General features: G+C 38.9%; 1 protein-coding gene across 2 annotated transcripts in view; it reads left to right on the top strand.

The window, feature by feature from the left end:
* The first annotated feature begins 19,772 nt into the window (after window positions 1-19,772).
* Window positions 19,773-23,061, top strand: part of arrb1 (arrestin, beta 1) — a 272,791-nt gene continuing 269,502 nt past the window's right edge. Inside the window, exons 1-2 of one of the 2 annotated variants that reach the window (XM_051926544.1) lie at window positions 19,773-19,920; window positions 20,194-20,281. In XM_051926544.1, coding sequence (XP_051782504.1) covers window positions 20,250-20,281 — 32 coding nt within the window. In that variant the 5' untranslated portion in view covers window positions 19,773-19,920; window positions 20,194-20,249. The remainder of the gene's footprint in view (window positions 19,921-20,193; window positions 20,282-23,061) is intronic. The other variant, XM_051926545.1, reaches the window with a different exon arrangement.

Genomic DNA, 23,061 nt, shown 5'->3' on the forward strand with positions numbered 1-23,061 from the left:
TGGTGTGGACCATATGTTCACCAGTGGAAAACATAATAACTTCAGGTACCATGCTATTATAGTCCAAGTGTTCTTGAAATTCTTGTTCAGCATTAACATCCATGGGTAGAGGAGAAAGTGTAGGCAATGGACACTTGAAACAAATAGAAAACACAGGTTTCAGAATTGATAAAAAAATGGTTGGATGTAATATAATACTAATTTATATGATACAGGACCAATACAAAATAGTGGTTGGTCCATCAAATTGAGGAGCTATTTTCCAAGTCTCACATAGCGAGCCACACCTTCTATCCGACCTTAAATTCATGAATGGCTTTTCTCCTTTTAATGGAATTGAATTTTGCAGGGGTTCCTGCAAGAAAGAAGGTTTGAACCTATTTAAACATTCAAAAGGATGACATTCTCACTACTGAGTTATATAATGTATTCCTTGGTTGTTCTGCTAATGAAGGCAAATCATACCATTTCTTCATTGACAGGAATTCTCAGTACACCTAAAGATTTTTTTTGTCTTGATTGATTGTCTCTTGCCCAATATTTTGTGGAATGACAGCCATACATCAAATTAACTATAATTCCCATCTTTTCACAAATTATCTCCAAAATTTCAATACAAATTAACGACCAAGGCCAGACATAATTGACAATACAAGCAATAAAATTCCTTCACAAAAATCCATCAAGGTCCTTAGCAGCTTGTTTAAGGATGTAAAATAAGCCATTTTTGATACACAGTACCTACAGTAATTGAAATTATGATGTTTGCCTGAGATGGGGAAAATTTGTGATAACGTCTGTGAAGATCTTCTCCAAGGGTATTGTCAGAGGAGGAATTTGTTTAAATAAATCCAATTGGCTTCCATAACATGATTTATAATGATTACAGATTTCACATGTCTGAACATACTGTACATATTTCTTCATGCATTAATGGCAAAAAACAATATCGTCCAATTAACTCTAAAGTTTTTGAGATCCCATGATAACCAACTAAAAGACATCATGTCTCTAAAGTAAAACATCTTTCTAAATAGAATCAGGAACAAATTGTAACATGTTTGCAACAGCCTCTGATGTAGGTCCCTGTTTCTGAGTATCTCAAACAGTAGATATTAAATATATAGGATCCTCAGAGGTAATACCTTCTACAAAACGTTCCTCACATGGAAAAGTGTCAGGTGCCACAGTTTCTTCAGAATTGTGATACAATCTCTAAAGGAAACTGTTTGAACTTTAATTTGAACTTTACTAGTTGTTACAAATTTGTGGCGGGAGGATTCAGTTAAGGATGTAACTGGAGCTTTTACCAAGATGAAATCTTTTATAAGATGCTAATTATAATTTGAAAATCTCAGGAAACTTTGAACCTTAATGGGTTCCATACTGAGTTTATTGCAAATTATTAAATATCCTAAAAATATTTCAAATGTTTAATAAAACTCATGATTATCCAGTTTTGCTCGTAATTTATTATGTAACTGAAACTTTAAAGAGTGTTATGGACATGCAGTGTTCCCATGGATTACTGTGAGCAAGAATGACTAAGAACTGTTCAAAACAAAGAGAAGACATAGTCAAAAGAGAAAAGTGGATTAAAAAACCAATAGAAGGCTGACCAGCCAAAAACCATGGGGCGAAATGAGAATCAGAAGAAAAGGGATTGTAGTTCAATACCTAATGTTAGGGCCTACTTGAAATTGTAGCTAACTAGCAGCAATGAAGTGATTTTCACAGGCACATAATCAATAGTAATGCAATGTGTTAACAAGAAAATAAATGGTAATAAAAATGCCTCTTAAATTTAACTAAAAGCACAAAACAAACATCAGCACAACATTCTGCACATATGAAATTGAACACAAAAAATACATGAAAAAGATACATGAGAATTGCAAAAAGGCGCTATATATGCGCCCGACCTGACACAGATTTACACTGGAAGCACACGTATAAAATAAATAAACCTTTTGTTTTCTTCAGCTGGAGGGCACGTCTTCCCCGTGTCCCCCAGCCACAACACAGTCCCAAGCACAATACAGCAATACCAAAACACTCTTCTTCTGCACCACCACTCCTCCCAGGCAACCTTGACCTCCTCCACCCGACTCTGGCCGCTGAGTGGTGGTTGCTGGCTCCTTTTATGGCCCACCTGGAAGAGCTCCAGGTGCTTGATCACCTGTTTCCAGTTGCACTCCTGGGTGGGGCTGAAGATTCATCCAACTGGGCTCAGGGACCCGTGCAGTGCCCCCTGGCAGCCACCCCAGATCCCAAAAGGGCTGTGGAGAACTCCATCTCCCATGGAGCCCTGTGGGAAACTGAGGCAGCACCGTCAGCCAGGGAGGCTGCCAACAAGCGTCCCGGGGGAGGTATTGAGCAGCCCATGGTTTTTCCCCCGGAATGTACATCGAAGGAGCATCCCAGCCAGGCATGGGACCCGGCCGTCCGCCACAGCATTATAAAACTTCCCTAACATGATGAACATGGTGCCTAAAAAATTATGAAGATATCATTAATATAGACCACTACATACTATACATACACAACTCTAAGGATATCATTTACTTAGGATTGGAGTGCTGCCAGTATGTCACAAGATATGACAATGGCGCTTCTAACATCTAGCTGGGTAAAAATAGTGGCACCAGTTACTTGATGTATTAAGGCTGAAATTAGTGGGAGTGGGTAGTTATTTTTTAATTTTATCTTATTGATTTTCACCCACAGCTTTTGATTTGAGTCTGCATATTGAATGCCTTTTACTCTTTCTCCTAGTAACAACTCAGTGGCACAATTGTAGGCTCTATTTAGAGGGAAAATGACTGGCTTTTACATTTTAAATATGCACCAAAAATATTTCATTAAAAAATCCCAGTAGTGGTTATATTTTAATTGCAAAGTAATGGAGAGTTTTTTTTACTAATATCTTTAAATAATTCTTAAAATAAAAGATTCTCCAAGAAGAAAAGGCATTTAGTGGCCTGTGGGAAAAAGAACAACTTTTTCAAAACCTTAGCAAAGTCATCATCGATAAGTCAATCTAAAGAAAAATTCCAAAGAATGTGGATCTGGAGTCTATACTGGGATCTTTGGGTGTCATCCATAAACCACCTCTAGACAAGGGCCGGTCCATAAGAGGTCACAAGAAGACATCTATAACTTATTCACTCAAGACCAACCAAATATTTAAGATGTGAGAGGAAATCTAGAGTATGTAGAGATCTGTTCAAGCGGTTTAGTCAGGGTGACCAGTGAATTAAAGAAGGTGTGATTTTTTAAAATGTATTTCACATATCATTTCTGCTTGCAATGGAATAGTTTGATGTTTGCTCAGCTGACTATCTTTTTGACACCAACACATCCACATTGGCTACACCAGCAGCTGAGAGTAGGCAGCATTTACCCCATTGGCACTGTTCTTCCTTTGAAGTGCATAGTGAAAGCATGACATCACAAAGAAACAGTAATCCATTATAGAAATAGTAAAATCAATTGAACTAGTAATACACAGAGCAATGTAGGGTCCATTGTGAATTGTTACACAGGAAGAATAATATTAGAAAGCGAGATAGATGTGAAGGGTCTTCAGCTAATCTTTTAAGGTTACAATTAATGGAACCCCATAGAGATAAGGGTAACAAGTTTCATTGAGCATGGGACACACAACTAAAAACATTTATTAGACTAGATGCACAAAATATTTCCTCTCATATTTATATAGGGTAAGATGTGTAGAACATTGGTAACAACATGCTTTCAATTAATAGCAGAAGATTGTAAAGCTCAATGGAAGGCAAAAAAGGGAAACCATGGTATGTAATTCTCGAAACTGTGTCATGGGGGCCTCAAGCTTATCCCAGTGTAACTGAGTGATAGGCAGGAAACAACTATGGTGGAACCTGTTCATGGAGGCATATAAAATCACACATGGGCAGTGTTTTGATTTAATAAAAATGATGATGCTTACATCTACAAAGTCTGCTTCTCCTCTTACATACCCATACTTGTTTGTGTCAGCTAAACTGGTGACTATAAATTATCCCCAGGTTGCAGGACTATGAGAATGTTGTGCCTTATGATGGACTGATACCTTCTCCAGGAATGTTCCAGCACAGTACCAAGAGCTCCCTAAATAGTCATAAGCACCCAACCAGACTTAGCTGAAGTAAATGGGTTTGAGAATGTATGTTCATCTGTGTATAAATACATATACAAATATAAAATATACATATAGATTAGTACAGTTAAACATTTTGATAGACTCTTCTCTTGAGCAAGGGCCTCACAATCCACCAGAAAAAGATTTGACAGCTCTGGATGTCTCACAGTGTTCTCCATCTTTTCAGGAGGGAACTGTAAGGGTGTCAGACAGGACACACCCAGGATCGATAACAGGATATCCCAGGGAGAAGGCCCAACCCAAGAATGTCCAAGGAAAGACAACAGGGTCTTCCCTTCTGGTCCTCTTTCAGAGTTCAGAAAATAAAAGAGGACTGGTGAATAGGAAGAACCAGTTTACATGCTAAATAAGAGGGTCAGAACTCTGTCTTAGAGACTGGTCTAGTTAGGATATTACAGTGGGCATGGAGATGGTGGTCCGAAAGCTTGCACTGAATGACAGTTCAGGAAAACACCAGTCATGTTTATGCAATAGTAATTAAAAAAACAAGAACATGACCACAAAATTTTGACAAGTTTGGCTTCACTTTCCTGTTGTTATGGGTCATGGTAAACACTTCACAAACAAATAAGAAATAGGGATAAGACACAGCTAGCCTTATAGTGTTTCCCTGTAATATGAAAGCTACTGGTATCAGTAAAAGCCATCACCATCACACTCTTCAGCATCTCCAATATCAAGAAAAGGCGCCACCTCCTTTACTCTTTTAACCACTTGAGGCTTTTCAAAGGATGTACTCCCCTTCCCAGTCAGATGGCTCACTGCCACTCATCCTAATTTTACATGTCTTCTGATTGTCACAGCATTACTACTGACAAGAAGACTACCCCTGTTAACTTGAAACAAATACTGAAAACCATTTTATTTGCCTGTTGGCATCTATATTTTCAACAATTCTTAACCTGGAATAGAGAATTAAGTCTGAATATCGAGAGAACTGCTTTAGTAACTTAATAATCACTTTGTCAGCATGTGAAAACATACTTGACTGTTTTGTGATTTGTCAAGATCACCCTCAGCTGTCACAATACATGTAGAACAACAACAACAACATTTATTTCTATAGCACGTCTTCACACAAATGACGTACCTCAAAGTACTTTACAAGATGAAGAAAGAAATAAGAAAAAATATAAAAATAAAATTAGGCAATACTAATCAACAAAGAATAAAGTAAGGTCCGATGGCCAGGGAGGACAGAAAAAACACACAAAAAAACCAACAAAATCTGCAGGGGTTCCAAGGCCATGAGACTGCCCAGACCCCCCTGAGAAAAGTAGTCACCTAATGAAGGCAATATAGGTGAAATATTGTGTCTTTAAACCTTTCCTTTTTGATTCATTTTCTTCAGAAACTAAACATTTTAACCGACATCAGCTAAATCAAACAAATGAAATTAACATACCACTGGTATTCCCCGAAAACTCAACATTCATGCCTCCTCCAAGCCAGAGAGCTTTACGTCAAAACAGCCCTATCTAAAATGTGCCTTTGTATAGGATAAAACAGCAAGTTAAGTAAAAATGGTGAGCACAGGTCCAACATGTTATAAATTCTTGCCAAGTTCGGACAAATTAATGACCAGATCTTCAAAAGATTTTCAGAAAATATATAACATCATTGGTTGATTGGAATTTTTCAGGTTCAGCAATAAAAGCCCCCATGCAAGTAGTCTGGTGTTGGATGTTACATAGCACACATGGTCTCACTCCAGATATTGCTGTTGAGATGGTAGGAGTGACCACAAAGTCATACAAAATTTTTTTCCCGAAGAATAGAGCATTCCTAAAAAAACATGTGACCTAGCGAGACAGGTGCTCTTCACATTGCTCATAGGTTGGCTCTTTCCCAGGGTACACTTTAGACAATTTTAGACAAGATGTTTGTGATCAATGATTGATTCTATTTGAATTAGGGAGTGCCTGGCACATATTAAACTAGACTGTTTAATATGAATGATTGAATTCTATTCCATTTCTGAAAATTTCAGTTATTAAATCCCTTTCCCAATATTTCCTAACATCGGGCGGAGTGGTGGCTCTGAGGCTAGGGATCTGCACTGGCAATCGGAAGGTTGCCAGCTCAAATCCCGTAAATGCCAATAGGGGCTCTGCTCTATTGGGCCCTTGAGCAAGGCCCTTAACCTACAATTGCTGAGCGCTTTGAGTAGTGAGAAAAGCGTTATATAAATGCAAAAAATTATTATTATTATTAAGATCATTAACAAGCAGGTTCTGTAAAAAAATTTTATATACTCTGGAGAGGCTGTCTGACATTTTAATATACTGTACACTAGTCCATATCACCACAGGGATGGATATAGGTGAAAGTTAAGCAGACTGCTTTTAACTAAGTTTCTGATTTGAATGTAAGGAAGAAAGTGTGTCATCAGAAGATTAATTTTAAAACTTAATAGTTCAAAAGATGCAAATGCATTAACAATATAGAGATCTCAAAATGTCACAATCCCTCGTATCACTTGAAAAAAACAGACAGGAAATTCTCTGTCCACTACATTGGTTATAAGTCATTAATAAATCGTGAACCACTGGGTTGTTGGTAAATTGACAATAATTTGCATTGACTACAGCACATAGAAGTGTATATAGAGGCGTTTTAGAACACGATTTCTTTTCCAATGCTAACTACCAAGGTGTAGATTTGTCAATTTCTGCTATTTTCAAATATTTTATCTTGCAAATATTTATAGCCCATCAATAGTGCAGTCTTCAATGTTTAATGTTTTAGTGGTCCAATAAAGCAGTATCCAATATGAGTTTGTTCACTTTAAAAGGTGCATAACGAGCACTTAAGTTACCACAGTGGTTAGCATTACTCCCTGACAGCTCGAGGAGATGAGGCTCTAGTCCCACCCAGTTACTGTCTTTGTCATAAACTCAGCCCGGAAAATGTACTGGCTCATTAACGAAAGAAATGTCACAAACTAGCAAAAATGTGACGGCTGTCAAAATCACAAGGAGACAAAATAAACATTCAGCACTTACCCCAGTAATCTTGAAGGCTACCACTGAATAGTTTTAGTTTAATTCAGTTTAGTAGTTTACAGTTCAATGCTGTTTCAGCTTGCGCCAAGCTTTGGTCATGATTAAACAGAATACAGACATCATAACTGAAATATCTTTGATACATTCCTGATGTGATTCACACCTCTTGACTGTCATAGTGTCCGACCCAGGAAGGTATTGTGTCTCCTCTGTAAATTACAACAGCTTCAGCAGCCTTGACTAACAGGAGAGCTACTTTGCTTCATTTGTGTGTCTGTAGTAGTGCTCAATGGAAGTGTAGAGTCCAAGAGCTGTGGTTCAATCTCAGATGGGTTACACATCAAAGTGGGCACCAAGGACAAATTCAGTCTCAGTTGCAGTGGTATCCGGGTTGGAATCCTGCTAAAAAAAAAAGATGGTGAATTTATGACAGGTAGTATGTAACAGAATTCAAAGTCCAACAGTCCAAGCCTCTGTAATGCTAATCACCCACAGATAGAAATGATTGTCTTTGCCTGAGCTACATACATTCTTCTTTAATTCAGCCAGCAAACTTGTTTTGCTGCTTGATTAAACATTTTTGTGTTTGATCATCCTTGCTTTGATCTGTGTAAAATCATTTCCTTGTTTGACGCTACACTCCTCTTTAAGTATCTCACAATTCTTTTAACCCTTTTCCTCAAGCCAAGGAGTCAATGAGACAAAGCAGCCCCTCTTGTTTTCTCACTGTTATCATCAAGAGCTGGAAACTAACAGGGTTGGTGCATGCTATATTCACTATTTATTTATATGTATACTAGGGGGCTTCACACCCTGCTCACTTTGCTTGCCAACCCCTTACACTGCCAAACACTATGTCAAGCGCTATGCACCGTTTTGAAGAGGGGGCTGAACGCTCCCCAAAGAGATGCAGTCGCTCCTCCGAAACCCCTCTTTAACAATGATACAATGGGAATCAAATAACAGTTGTGTTTTTTTACCTCCTCTGCTCAATCAGGTGCTGGATTGCTGCTGCTCCTGAGCCGCGTGATCTGCATTTCTTGCGGCGCTTCAAACATTTTAAAGTCACTGCCTTGTCTCTCATCTCCCCCAGACATACTCAAACACCATTCCATCTATTTTTTTACTCTTATTTTTGTGAGACTTTCCAATTTTCCTACCTCATTTATCTGTAACCTGCTCTGCATGTGTATCACAGGACTTGCTTCCAAAGGTTGTAAGTATGACGTGACCTGCCTGTCTTGTGGGATGTGAAAGTGTCTCTCTGTCTCTTCAAAAGATCACGTCTCGTCCCAAGTTTTTTTTTTTTTTTATAATAGGGAGATGTACTGACTGAGTGCTGACCGTCTAAGCACATGCCTGCCCCTGTTTTAGATAGCCAATAACATAATGCCTGATGGAGCCAGTGCTGTACAAAGAGTTAACAGCTATGGTGAATTCAGGCACAATTTCAGCCATTTTTTTCTTTTTTCCATTTTGTCATGGTACTACAACAACAACAACAATATTTGTTTATATAGCACATTTTCATACAAACGAAGTACAGTGGAACCTCGGTTCACGAACGTCTCTGAACATGTACAAATTGGTTTACGACCAAAAAGTTTGCCAAACTTTTGCATCTGTTCACGACCACACACTTGGTATATGAAGAAGCCAGTATATCCCTTTTCGGTTTGTGCACACTGATGATTTCTGCACGTGTTTAGTCTCTCTCTGTGTATTCCCTGTGCAGCGAGAGAACACAACACACACACACAGGCACGCGACAGAGACACACACACACACACAGGCGCGACGAGAGAGAGACACACACACAGGCGCGCGCGAGAGAAACACACACACACACACAGGCGCGCATGAGAGAGAGACACACACACAGGCGCGCGTGAGAGAGAGACACACACACAGGCGTGCAAGAGAGAGACACACACACAGGCGTGCGAGAGAGAGACACACACACAGGCGCGCGCGAGAGAAACACACACACACACAGGCGCGCATGAGAGAGAGACACACACACAGGCGCGCGTGAGAGAGAGACACACACACAGGCGTGCAAGAGAGAGACACACACACAGGCGTGCGAGAGAGAGACACACACACAGGCGTGTGAGAGAGACACACATGCGTGCAAGAGAGAGAGCGAGAGAGAGGGGGCTGGACGCATAAGGCAGAGAAGGTAGTTAAAGAATGCACGGGGCTTGTTTTTGTTTTCACTTCTGTTTACAGCGATTGGTTCATAGCGTGTTGCAATGTTACTTTTCTTGGTGGCTTATTAAATTACGGATTTTTCAAATGTAAATTTTTTTCCCTGTGCTTAAAACTCATTAAAAAAGTGTTTTTAGCAAGCGGTTCGTAAGGCTATAGCACAAACTCTTGCAGTGTTAGTTTTCTAAGTTGTTCAAGGTTTTCTCAGTGTTGTTCAATGTTTTTACATTTAGTTTACTATTAAACTGTGCATTCTATGGTGTAATTAACTATATTTGTGCTTAAAAACTTAAAAAACTTAAAAAATGAAAGTGATATCACTTTCTGCTGGTACTGGCACGTGTCACATTAGGGCTGATTTATACTTCACGCTCAGAACGCATACACGCTCGCATCATGGCCGCCACGCGTTCTGAGCGTTCATTTGATGCGTCCTCTGAGCGGGTCCTCAGAAATTAACGCAACGCGTGTGCGAGTTGCAGTACCAGCAAAAAGTCGGGGGCACAGTGTGCTAAAAATTGGAATGTGACTTCAGAGTCTCTGTTTACTATCTACATGTGACAGAAAGCCGCTTTGCGGATCCTACGAGATCAGTGTGCTCGCTTCGATATTTGATAAATGGTTCGATGTGGTGAAGCAAAATGCCGACATACAGATGTATTCATGGTGCTTTTATATTCAAGCGTCGCATATTCCCAATTGTAATGACATGATACGTTTTAAAATTCTCACATACTGTGCCTTCTTTTTTCTAGGGCTTCCTCTGCTCCTGAGAGCAGCGAATCGCCAGCGATAGATCGCCACACTGAGCACATTAAAAGTATGATATTCCAACTCTCTGCACATTTAGAATCCTTAGATTTATACTTGATATCACTTTCATGATGAAAAGCATTAATGTATGTATATTACATTTTACAGATAAATTGGTAATTTCATTTAAATAACGAATAATGTTAATAGGACGGAGTGGTGGCTCTGAGGCTAGGGATATGCACTGCCAATCGGAAGGTTGCCGGTTCGAATCCCGTAAATGCCAAAAGGGACTCTGCTCTGTTGGGCCCTTCAGCAAGGCCCTTAACCTGCAATTGCTGAGCGCTTTGAGTAGTGAGAAAATCGCTATATAAATGCAAAGAATTATTTTTATTATAATTACACACATGGGGTGACACGGTGGCGGAGCGTTAGCGCTGCTGTCTTGCAGGGAGTCACGTCACTGATATTCCCTGCCTGGAGTTTACACGTTTTCCTGCTGGGTTGCTTCACTGTGCTCCAGTTTCCTTCCAAAGATATGCAGATTTGGGGATTTGGTGCCGCTAAAATGACGCTAGTGTATGTGTGTGCTTGTATTCACCTTGCGATGAGCCGAGGCATCTTCCAGGGATTGTTTCTCACTCGTGCCCAATGCTTGCTGGAATGGACACATTCCTGGATTTAATCAATAAACATCCTTTTCAGAGATATTGCGGTAAGGTGTCATCGGAATTTAATGGATGTTCTAGGCAATTCACAACACAGAGAAGCCGAACATGTTCTCACCGTGATAATATCTCGCACTGCCACCTGGCGGATTCCTCCAGATTTACGTAAAGTACGCGTGCAAGTATAAACAGCTGCAGCATGTGTCGCGTGAAGTATAACTCCGGCCTTAATTTCTGAGGACCTGCTCAGAGGACGCATCAAATGAACGCTGAGAACGCGTGGCAGCCATGATGCGGGCGCATACGCGCTCTGAGCGTGAAGTATAAACGAGCCCTTACAAGACCTTAAAGCAGCTCAGCAGGGTGTAGCTACTGTACGTAACTAATACATGGAAGCCACCATATGGAGAATAGATATATAGAAAGAAATAGTTCTTTCAATTATCTGCTGCAAATACAGAATATGAAAATACTATTTACCATTGTATTAGTAGCATTCAGAGAAAATGTGTGATTTTATTATACCTCATATACAGAGTTTAGGTGTTGTTGTCCTTTACGCTATATAAATGTAATGAATTATTATTATTATTATTATTATTAGGTTAAAAATTACTTACAGGGGTTCATTAAATTCTTAAAAGCATTAAAATTATTGCATGTGTCAGGGTCGATTTGTTTCAGACCTAGTTTTGTTAAACTTGACTTGCATATATGGAATGTTATCTGATTTTAATGAAATTAATAAAATGTTATAAATAAATAAATAAATAAAATTGCTTTCAACATTTACAGGTTAATTAGCATCACATGTAGAGGCCGCAGGTGTGCTAAATGTTTGTTAATCAGAGCACACCCCTTAGTGAACTGCAAAATCAGTTAATAGAGTGGACTGTCTGTCGCTGTTCACCATTTGTTTCTTTAAAAGGTTTTAGCTTTCTGTTTTTCCTGAATGTCTGATGTCTACTGCTAATACAAACTCCACAATCTGAAAATATCGTAATTTGGAATCTCTGATGCCAACACCACAGGGTTTATTTGACTTTCTTAAGCATTGTTCACAAGTCCTTTTATTTTTCCTGTTAAAGTTTAATGGCAAGTGTCATTTTTCATTGCTTCCTTACTGGGTCAGCACAGTGCCAGACTGGTGAAGTGGTTCGCGCTGCTCCATTACAGCAGTTTGAATCCCAGCCCAAGCACTGTCTGTGTAGAGTTTGCATGTTTTCCCCAAATTTGTGAGTGTTTCTAGAAAATGAAATGCCTAATGTTTCACTCCAAACTGCCACAGAGTGAATGCACCATGCAATAATATTATTATCATACCTAGGATTGGCTCCCAACTAGAAACCATTGCTGCCAGAAAAGGCTCTGCCACCCTGTGACACTAAGCCGGATAAGCATGTTAGAAGATGGATGAATAAAAACATTTAATTCACAAAGGCTACTCAGTCCCAATCAGTCTTCCGCATTAGAATCTACAAGGGGAGTTTTGATTCCAGCTTACTGAAAAAAGACCTTAAAAAGAATAAATATCAGATTACCTTGTCATGAGTTTGGTTCAGTGTTTCAATGTTGTGCTCGTATGTGGCATGTGTTATATAGCTGTCTCTTATTCTGCAATTTTCTTTTTTTATTTCATTCCTTTATTGCTTTTATAGAGATTTCTGGCTTTAAATTGTTTCTACAATATCATCCTTTATTGTACAACTCCACTCCATGAATCATTAACCATCTCCTTATTTTTAAGTTACCTCATTTAGCTTTGTTTCTTCTGTTTAAGATTTGTCTTCCTAAAATTAAGATATAATAATTTTAAGGGTTCTCTCTCTCCAAAAATTATAATATCTGCTATACTTTAATAGTTCAGTTAGCTCTGTATTTTGAATGACGCCTGGATTATTGCAAAGTATTAAGTCATGACAAGCTTCTTCTCTCATTGATACTTTGGCATAGTCAAATAGAATACATCTAGTGAATATACTCCTATTTGTATTTGAAAAATGAAATTAGCTTTTTATTTATTATCATTAAATATCTGTTTCCTAGCAATATCTGTAGTTGGGGATCTGAAACACAATCCCCTGCCTCTATCCCTTCTGTTTTGACCCAACGTTTTACAGTTTCCTTAACACTCTTTTCCAATCTATGACCATGAAGAACTAAAGTCTGTTCTGACAAGAACTAAGCTGAGATGAGACACCGGTCTATCACATGGCACACTCATTCATAACGGGACAGTTAAAGCCAGTTTTTCTAATATTTGTTTATACTCTATATATTGTGAAGATAGAAGACAATACAAAATAAAGGGCTGTAGTCTCCAACAGAAGACTATTTAGTAACAATGATGCTATGAATCTTGATGGAAATTAAACAAACACAAACAGTTTGGTGAGTCAGTTTAACAATAGGCTCCAAGTTGATGCTTATGCAAGTTAATGATTTGTGGGTCTGACAATAAACCCTAACTTCTGACCAGCTCTGCTGTTTTATAGGCTTAGAACCTTTGCAATAATCCAGAAAGGAGAAGAGATCATTTACATATTCTGTACATATACATATACATATACATATATACAGTGGAAACTCGGTTCATGAACGTCTCAGTACATGTACAAATCGGTTTACGACCAAAAAGTTTGCCAAACTTTTGCCTCGGTTCACGATAACACACTCGGTATATGAACAAGCCAGTTTCCCTTTCGGTTTGTGCGTGCCGAAATTTTTTCCGCACGTGTTGCATTGTTCTCAGTCAGACGTGCATGCTTGCACGTGTATGCGTTCTTTCGCTGTGAACTCTTTGTGCTCTATTTCATTTCCCTTCCGGTTTGTACGCGCCGATTACTGTATTTAAGCACGTGTTCAGCCTCTCCCTGTTCATTGCTCTCAGTCAGACGTGCGTGCTTTACCTGTGAACTCTTTGTGCTCTACAGTATTTCATGTACTTTTGCAGTTAAGCACTGTAACCTCCTCTCCACCCAGTTCCTCCTCACTTCATGCCAGAACTCGACTCATGCAAGGTTAGTTTTCTTGGTGGTTTATGGTTAGCTTTTGTATTACGGATTTTTTAAATGTTCATTTTTCGGTTCGTAGCGTGAATTGTTGCAATGTTACTTTTCTTGGTTGTTAAGTTACGGATTTTTCAAATGTTCATTTTTTTTCCCTGCGATCGGGTTGTAAGGCTATAGCGCAAACTGCTGCAATGTTACTTTCTTAGTTGCTTGTGGTTGGTTTTTAAATTAAGTTCGGATTTGTTCAAATGTTCCTTTTTTTTCCCCCTGTGCTTAAAACTCATTAAAAAAAAAGCGTTTATACAGCGATCGGGTTGTAAGGCTATAGCGTGAACTGCTGCAATGTTAGTTTTCTCTGTTGTTCAAGGTTTTCTCAGTGTTATTCAATGTTTTTACATTTAGTTTACTATTACACTGTGCATTCTATGGTGTAATTAACTGTATTTGTGCTTAAAAATCTTTAAAAAAATATATTTACATACAGTTCGTACCGTCTGGAACGGATTAATTGTATTTACATACAATCCTATGGGGGAAATTGCTTCGGTTCACGACCAAATTGGTTTACGACCAGAGTTTTGGAATGAAGTATGGTTGTGAACCGAGGTTCTACTGTATATAAATTGTGTCAGACGACTGGGGACCTTGCCCCACCGGGACACTTGGAGAAGGGAAGGACCGGGAGAGGGGCAATATCTTCCCTGGGGCGCAAGAGGGCAGTCCTCCTGGATTGCATCAGGCCCATGGATTTGGAGCTTGGAAGCTCAACCCAGTTGAGATCCGTGGTCACTGCCAGGGAGTGCCTGGATGATCCCGGAGCCCTGGATGGCAGCACTTCTGCCACACCAGGAAGTGCTGGAGGAAGTTCATCAGGGCACACCTGGAGTAGATCCAGGTACAACATAAAAGGGGCTGCCTCGCTCCATTCGGGGACCGCAGAGGATGGAGCTTGTGAGGAGAGGAGTGGAGGCGTCAGAAGAATAAGATGAGAGAAGAGAAGTAAAAGGACTGAGCTGAGTATTGTGGTGATTGGTGCAATGTACTGTGCAGAGAAGTAAAATAAACGTGTGTTTGGACTTCTGTGTGTCCTGGTGTCTGTTTGTGTCTGGGCTGATCTTTCACAACATATACATATATTCATACATACACAATTAACCTTTTCTATCACACTTGCTGTTTCATAAGTATCACAGATGTATGTTACATTGTTGTAATGCCCTCGGTGCCTGCAGCCTTGTGCTCATTCCTTTTCCTGGGACATCAATAGTCATAACTGAGATGGACTAAAATGAATGAGTACACAAACAACAAGCTATAATGCCAAAAGTGAGCATATTAACAGCAAAGCAAATTGTGTCCTAAGTGCACTGCAGTTTAAATCTTTCAAAAAATAAACCATAAAAACTGTGCATTTGAATTTAAAAAGCAATAAATAGATTCTTATAAATATTGTAAAATCAAGAATAAAAGCAGAGACAGAAGCAACTTTCCTTCTCTTTAGGCCCAAGCATCTCCCTGTTGTCACACACGTGCGATTAGGAGGCAGTCAAAAAAGTGAAATGTCGTGAGAGGAAGGATTGTCATGTGGTGGATTGTTACCTGAACCTCTTCTCTTCACAGGAGAACTGAAGAAAAATAATTGCGGCTATTTCCAGGCTTCAAAATGGCTGCCGTGATATCACTTCCGGCGACTCCATATGGCATCACTTCCGGCTCTCACCTTGGACATCACTTCTGGTTCCTCCCCCATGACACCATTTCCTGCCAACTATTTCCTGTTCCCATCATCCACCATTCTATAAAAACGCCATTTTGTCAGTGCCACATTATCATCTGTTACAATACATTTACTTTTGATCAACCTTTTGCATCTCTTGCTTTCATTTGTCCGCAGGACAATATACGGGGACGGTCCCCATACCTTTATCTTGTGAAGATTCCTTTTTGTTTGTGGTATTTCTTCCACACTATGAACTGTCAGCCTGGCTCACACCTTGGGTCTTTATAGCAGGGCTGACACACCAGCAAACCCCCAGCTGGTCACCCCTCTTTGGCTTTTGTTCTAACCCTCGTACATCAGTACCCACTGGGACGATCAGAGTCCATCATCCTGCTACAATCCATCAGCATCCGGAGAACGAGCCGATTGTGCTCCTAATGCTCAACAGGAGTGACCTGCCCCTGGAGTGCTGTTCCCTTCTCTCCCTCACATGGCATTACGACTGCCTTATCTCCTCTCCTCTCCTCTGCACTGGCTCAATCACCCGATCTTGCCTCTCAATCTTTTCTTCTTCTACTTGATTTTTATCTCCTTTTGTTCCAACCTGCTCAGACCTTTATACCCTGTAAGCACAGATGCACAAAATGATCTATAGAGCCTCAATGAGAGATGGGTGTGCTGAATGCACTCGTGCGCATCACAAGCAATTAGCCAGTTCCCCAGGTATGTTCTTGACGGCCACAAAGCTTTCTTCTCTCACAAGTATACTCATGTGGTCTGAGCTGCATTATTTTTAAAAACACAGGCACCTGTACAGACATGCCCTGGACCCCGAACATGCTCCACCACAATTAGAATCTCCAGCATCTCTGTCACTGAGCCAGGCTTCCATTACTGCTATATATTTAATTTACAGGGTGTTCTGCACAGTTCTTTTCATTTATTTTATTTTTAAAATATCAACCATTATGACAAGCAAATTTTTGTCCATTATTGTTAATTTGTTGCGTGTTCCCTAATGGTTAGTAGTCTCAACACTTTGAATGCTTATTTTAATTTCAGCTTAACACAGTATAATATAATTTTATTAATTCTCAATGGAATATTATGTTGCCAACACAGCTCATCAAAGTCATAAAAACAATACTGACATAACAGTTACTCCTAGAATAAAGACACATAAAGTACCTTCACTGTACAAATCCTGAGAAGTTGATTCCTAAAAAAAATGCAATAACATAATTCTGAAAATAGCCTTTCTGTTTAATGTTATTTAGAGCTCACATGGCTGCCTCTGAAATCCTACCCTATCTTTTAGTCCAGGGAAGGTTGAATGAGAGGGGCTTTCTTCAAAATCCACTTTATTTCTTTACTTCCACTGAATCCAGTTTTGGTCTTTACAAAAGAGTCACTTTTCTATTCCAGTTTTTATTGAGATGTCTTTAAAGCAGGGTTGGGCACTGCCAATCCTGGAGAGCAGCAGTGGCTGCAGGTTTTCGTTCGAACCCAATTGCTTAATTAGAAACCAAACAGAGATCATATTCAATGTTATGGCCTGTTGGTCTTAAATGTAAGGTTCTTATATCACACATTTTGTGCCTTTCCAAGGATATCAACCAAATGATTTGAAGCCTAAAATGGGTAATTTTCAGTCTGTCACATTTTTCTCTTAAGTGTTTTATTAAACCAAATAGTGTTGATGAATCCACAGAGGTGTAAATAGAAACCAGTTACATGGAGAACTGTTGGCTCCTTTGTCATTTGCATCGTATTGCTAATAAGAAGCCATAAAAAATAGAGAATGTAGCTGTTTAAGACTGAAATAAACAATTAAGGGTGGGGAACCTTAACAAACGAGACCACTAAAATGAAGCAGAAAAATGTCACTTGAGCAGTAAGCGCTTCATCAGCAATAATTGACTTCTTATTAAGAGACTGGATTGGAACAAAAACCTGCAGCCACTTTGACCCTCCAGGACCGACTTCGCTCACCCCTGGTTTAAAGTAACTGAAGGAGGCCACTAGATGCCGAGCTACCTTCAGGGCATTTTGGGTGTGCACCCAGGGGTCTGCAATGGCATGGGGCTTTTTGACCAATGTAGAATGTAGAAGTAAAGAAATTTAGAAATGTAGAAAAGACCAAGGGGGACTCCCCCACTGCTCTCTAAAATGATCTTGTATAACAAGTCAGGGCAATATGGTGTTCAAGTCTTTCCCAGAAATCAAGAGGGAGAAATAAGGTGCTGCATTAAAGGACCCGGTGACTGTGCACTGCACTGTTAAATGTACAATCAAATCTCTTAAGGAGCTAAGTCACCCAGGCGTCTGTGGGGACTTTAATCTTGCCATGAAGGCCACAGTCCCCTCACCAACACCATAAATGTGAATGGGAGCAGCAAATGGCCTATTGTCCCCAAAGCCCATCACCATTTCCTTCAGCTAACTTAGGGTAAATAAACAAGAAAGCCCTACAAACAGAACTGTGACAGTACTGTTGTATGTTTCGGTGGAATCCACTGGGGTATAATCAGTCCATCCCACCCTTCGGTTCCTCTTTGAAAATGGAGCTTTTTGTGAACATGAAAGTCTTAATCAAAGATAAAAGAACAAATATTAAAGACTCCCATCATTTATGTTAGATCTGACTGAAAATGAGCAAAGGCAGGTAAATGGGTACAAAAAAGTAGCTAAGAGTGTAAGTAAAATTAGCAAAAGGCAAAACACAAAAGCAACTAATGACGGGGCAGAAATGCTTGTTGTGAATCTGAAAAATGAGATAAACAAAGAACTTGAAAGAATCCATAATTGAGCACTTAGTGATTATCAGGGGGTAAATTAAATAATGAAGCGGATCACCCTAAATGAGCCTCAGGTGACTGCTTTGTAATTGTAGTTGCTAAGCAATGGTAAACGAGAGCTGGGGTCAGAGGAATACACCACATGAACGGTGGGGGGCAAACATCTTACAGGGGGCTCAACTGATGATAGAGCAAGTGGCAGACATGACAAGTTTTGTAATCCCAGTGATGTTTTAACATTTGCGTTCACTGCTGGTTAATACTCTCGTGTGTCTGTCAGCCCATGGGACAGTGTGCATGTATTGAAGCTACCATGGTGTGTGGAGTGTAAACTGCTGTAAAGAAATACAATGCTATTTGTGAGAGCAAAGTACGAAGGTGTGACAGGAGAGAAATGAAGGCCATTCTCATCCGCAGCCCCTATCTCTTTAGGGATTCCTTTACTACACACAATGCACTTTCTGGTAAATTATCAAACAAAGCAAACCACTATGCTTTATTGTGTTCTATTTTTTTGATAGTTGGCCTACTGTATATTTGGTAATACTACTGTTCCACAACTTTGGTTTCTGAGATAACAATACAAGATATGAAATGTTGTTTTTAATAGCCGAGGCATTGGGTGTAAAATTGTTGTATTTCAATTATTCTATTGTGATTTTTTTTTTCAACACATCTGACAGAAGTCAGGCATATGCTGTTCCTATTTTAAGTTCCATGAGAACAACACCTACTTAGGTGTAAAATTATTAGTAAAAAAAAAAAAAAGAAAAACATTTAAAACACAGAATGACCTAAAAATGAATGCAATGAAAGAAAAACAGACATCATAGAAATGTTATATCATTACAATAATGCTCTTTTATTAGCGAATTCCTTAGGAGCAAAAAAAAAAAAAAAACAGTAAAATAGAAAGATTTCAGATGTTTAAAACAACACTGCGTTTAATCAAATAACTTACTGACATATCAATGACCTTTCACAATGAGGCAAATCTGCAGCCATTACAAGAGTAAACATGTTTGTGATTTCATTTTTTAAAATGACAGTCAGAAACACAGCCTGGAATGATGCAATTACTCAAATGTCCTGCAATAGTAAACAATAGTGAAATCATGTATATAAATGTATACAGTGTAGATATATATATATATAGATATAGAGAGATACAGTATCTAGATGTGTGATATTCCTATGTACAGTCTATGACATTCTTTATTTTAAAAATGATGGGAGAAGCTCGTGTTTTTAACTGTGACATGTAATGAAATGTGCATATGCCTGCTTTGATTTGTGCTTCATCTCCGCTCCTCCTCTCCTCTCCTCTCTCTCTCTCTGTCTCTCTGTAACTGTACAGCTTTAAGCTGACTGAGTGAGGGTGGTTCTATCTTGAATGGGAGGGATGCTTTTATCTTAGCAGCCGCACACAGTGTATGAGAGAGGGAGGGAGAAGAGGAAAAGGAAAAACATTGTGCCACAGAGTCTGATGGAGGATCTCTGTTAATCAGAATAATCTTTAGCATTTTAAACTTGCAGAGGTGTAGGTCTTCAGATTTCTGGATTTACTATACACTGTAAGGCAAGAATCAGAAAGAAGTCTAAAATAAAAATCAGGAGAAGAGGGGGTCACCTGCTTGTATTTCCAAATAATAGTGTAGACATTATTTAATCTTATACAACAAGAAAGAGTGCGAGTGGTGGGGTGCTGGTGTGAATGGGGGGTGTTGGCGGGGGATGAGAGGTGATAACTGAAGGTCCGTCTGGATTTGCCATTATAAGCTAAGCAGCTGCATACCCCCATACCCATTTTTAGCAATCTTTTTTTTTTATTTTTCCAATTTATTAAGTGCATCTTTTCTCCTGTCCTTCACCAATTGATCTGAGCGGGCTGTGGTGACCGGTGATGAATGAAAAAATGGGCGATAAAGGAACCAGGTAAGTGTTCAGGCTTTTTCTTCTATTTCAGTTTCTTGCTTGTCTTTTTAAAGCATGCTTTGCCTTTTTATGCGTTAGGTGATGTGAAGCATAAAAATTCCTTCAATGTTGCCTTGATTGCTGTAGTTGTTCCAGTAAGAAGCCTTTCCTTGAACTACTAGTTTGGTCTCTGAGTGTCAATTAGTATACCATGTCCTAGATACTAATTGCTAATTACTACTATTTTACTGTAGGTATAATTTTGTAAAAATCTTGAGCAAATTCTGTTAAAAGTGTAAATAACAGCGGCAGGCATTGCATAATGTTCTGTACTTTAATTTTACATTTAGGCACATTCGTGTTGGCATTACCTGATTTTTGACAAAATAAATAATATTTAACCTTGAAAGTATTGCCTAAATCACGACGACCATCTTCAGGGTGTTTTCAGCCTAATATATTGTGCTATATGAAACAGCTATGCATAAAAAAATGTGATACAAGTCATTCATGTGGGCTAAACTGAAATGTCACATTAAATATTATAATTTTATAAATTACTTTGTTGTTCTAAAAGTTTTTTCTGTGTGTGACCTCAGGCACCACCACCACCAAATGAGAATATATGTCAAAGGGTATTCTACAATTGTAACCTTTGTATTTCTTAAATGTATTTAAAGATCTGCACATAAATATGTTTAAAGACAGTGCTGTTGCTGTGGCTTTGGGGTAGAAACTATTCACTTTAATGCCTTTAATTGTGACTGGCATACCAGTGACTGGAATGTGGATTGCTTGCAAAAAAACAATTATTCCTTAATATTGACAAGCTTTAAATATTTTAACTAAAAGTAACTCTGAAGACAGCAAGCAAATCAGAAAATTTGAAACTGCCTGCAGGAAAATGGAGATAGACAAAGATGGTCTCAAAGCTGTTAGCCTTTACTTCAGTTTGCCTGTTGAATCGTCGTTGTGGTGAACTAGGATGTTGTAATGAAGGCTATGGTTTGACAAGTCGGACTTTCGATAGGAGGAGCGTTTATTGTGATCCATTTTGACTGGCATGACTCATACAAACCTTCTTTTGTAAGCTTCTGAGCAGAAGGCCAGTTGGTCCACCAAGGCAGAGGCTGCTGATTTTTGTTTAATTGCTTTGAAGAGAAGGCTCAACATCGCCTTAAATGATTTGAAGTTTTTAAACCACAAAGAGATCAAAAAGCTCAGAACTTCAGCGTACATACAGATTAATAATGTAATACTTTAGGCTTTACATTTAATTTTACATTTCATAATTTAAACTATTTTAATCTAATTTGGGGTCACTAAAAGTTAAGGTATAAAGATCTTTAAAACTGTATTTTAATAAAATAGTATTAAACTATGATTAACAATAATTCATTCTCTATCTATCAAATCCCAATTGACATGGTGCAGCAACTCATTGAAGCTCATTTTTCATTTGCCAGTACACCATTCTTCATATTCTTATTTGGCTTAGTAAAGATATTCACATAAAAGGAAATGATCAAAAGGAAATAAATGTGAAATTGTGCAAAGTAGCAACCAACAGAAAAGCGAATCAATATTCATGAGTGTACAAAAATGTGTAGTATCTAATGCAATAAGAGCACATGTGCTGTTTGACGACAGCTGTAGCTGTTGACCACACATGCTTTTTATGAGTAAAAATAGTTTGTAACCCATCTGGTCGGGTCTGACAGCCCCTAGCAAAAGAGAATGCCTTTACAAGTAGAAGGTGTTTGTTGGTTATGGGATGGACAGATATATGATGGACAAAGTGACAGCACTGGACTCTGGACTTCCTGTGGGGAAAGGTGAACAAAACTCTGAATCCCATTCCCGGTGCTCATGGAGTTCCTGGCAAGAATAGGGAAAGTGAGCTTTCAAGCTTGATAGATAGATAGATAGATAGATAGATAGATAGATAGATAGATAGATAGATAGATAGATAGATAGATAGATAGATAGATCTAATGTTGAGAAGGGCTTCAAGAGTTTTCAGATTTATTTGTAAAGAAATGCATTACTTTAATTCACATCTATAAAAACAATATTGTAGGTGCTACTGTAAAAGAGCACACATGCTATCACATTTAAACTATAAAACACAGCATGAAAGTCTCAAACCAGTTAAATTCATTTCTTGTCGCCAGGCTCAGAAACATATCCTGACAGCACAGAGTATCAGCACATCATAGGGGCCACTCAAGCACACGGCCACGGTTGGCAAATTTAAAACTATCAATCAATGTAACACTCACATCTTTGTGATATGAAAGGAAAACTGGAGTAACTGGAAAGGCAAAGACTGGGTGTGGGACTCACATCTGTCCTTAAGGCAGCTGTACTAATCACCGTGCCACCATTGCACCCCACCTTTTAAATATTTTCCACATTAATTAAATAACTAGGCTCACTGTTCCTTTGTGATATATGTTAATGATCAGGTTTTATTTTTGTTGGCTTTATTATTGGAATAACTCAAATCATTCATTCATTTATTACTCATTCCGCATCTAATAATCAGTCTATAGCAGCATGTCCTTTAACTGTGGCAGGATGCTGGAGTTTTGAGAAGAAATCTTTGCAAACGCACAGAGCACATAATATCAATAAAATGGCACCCCATCCTGGATTTGAACCAGTGCCCAGGAGTTGTGAAGAGGAAATGAAGCCAACTCTCCTACCCTGGGGCACATGTTTTGTGATAAATTACATTTTCTATTCTATGTTATGTGGGTTCAATATCTGGATGGACAGATCAATATGACCATAACGAT

Source organism: Erpetoichthys calabaricus, chromosome 4 (genome assembly GCF_900747795.2).
Source record: "Erpetoichthys calabaricus chromosome 4, fErpCal1.3, whole genome shotgun sequence".
Taxonomy (NCBI): Eukaryota; Metazoa; Chordata; class Cladistia; order Polypteriformes; family Polypteridae; genus Erpetoichthys; species Erpetoichthys calabaricus.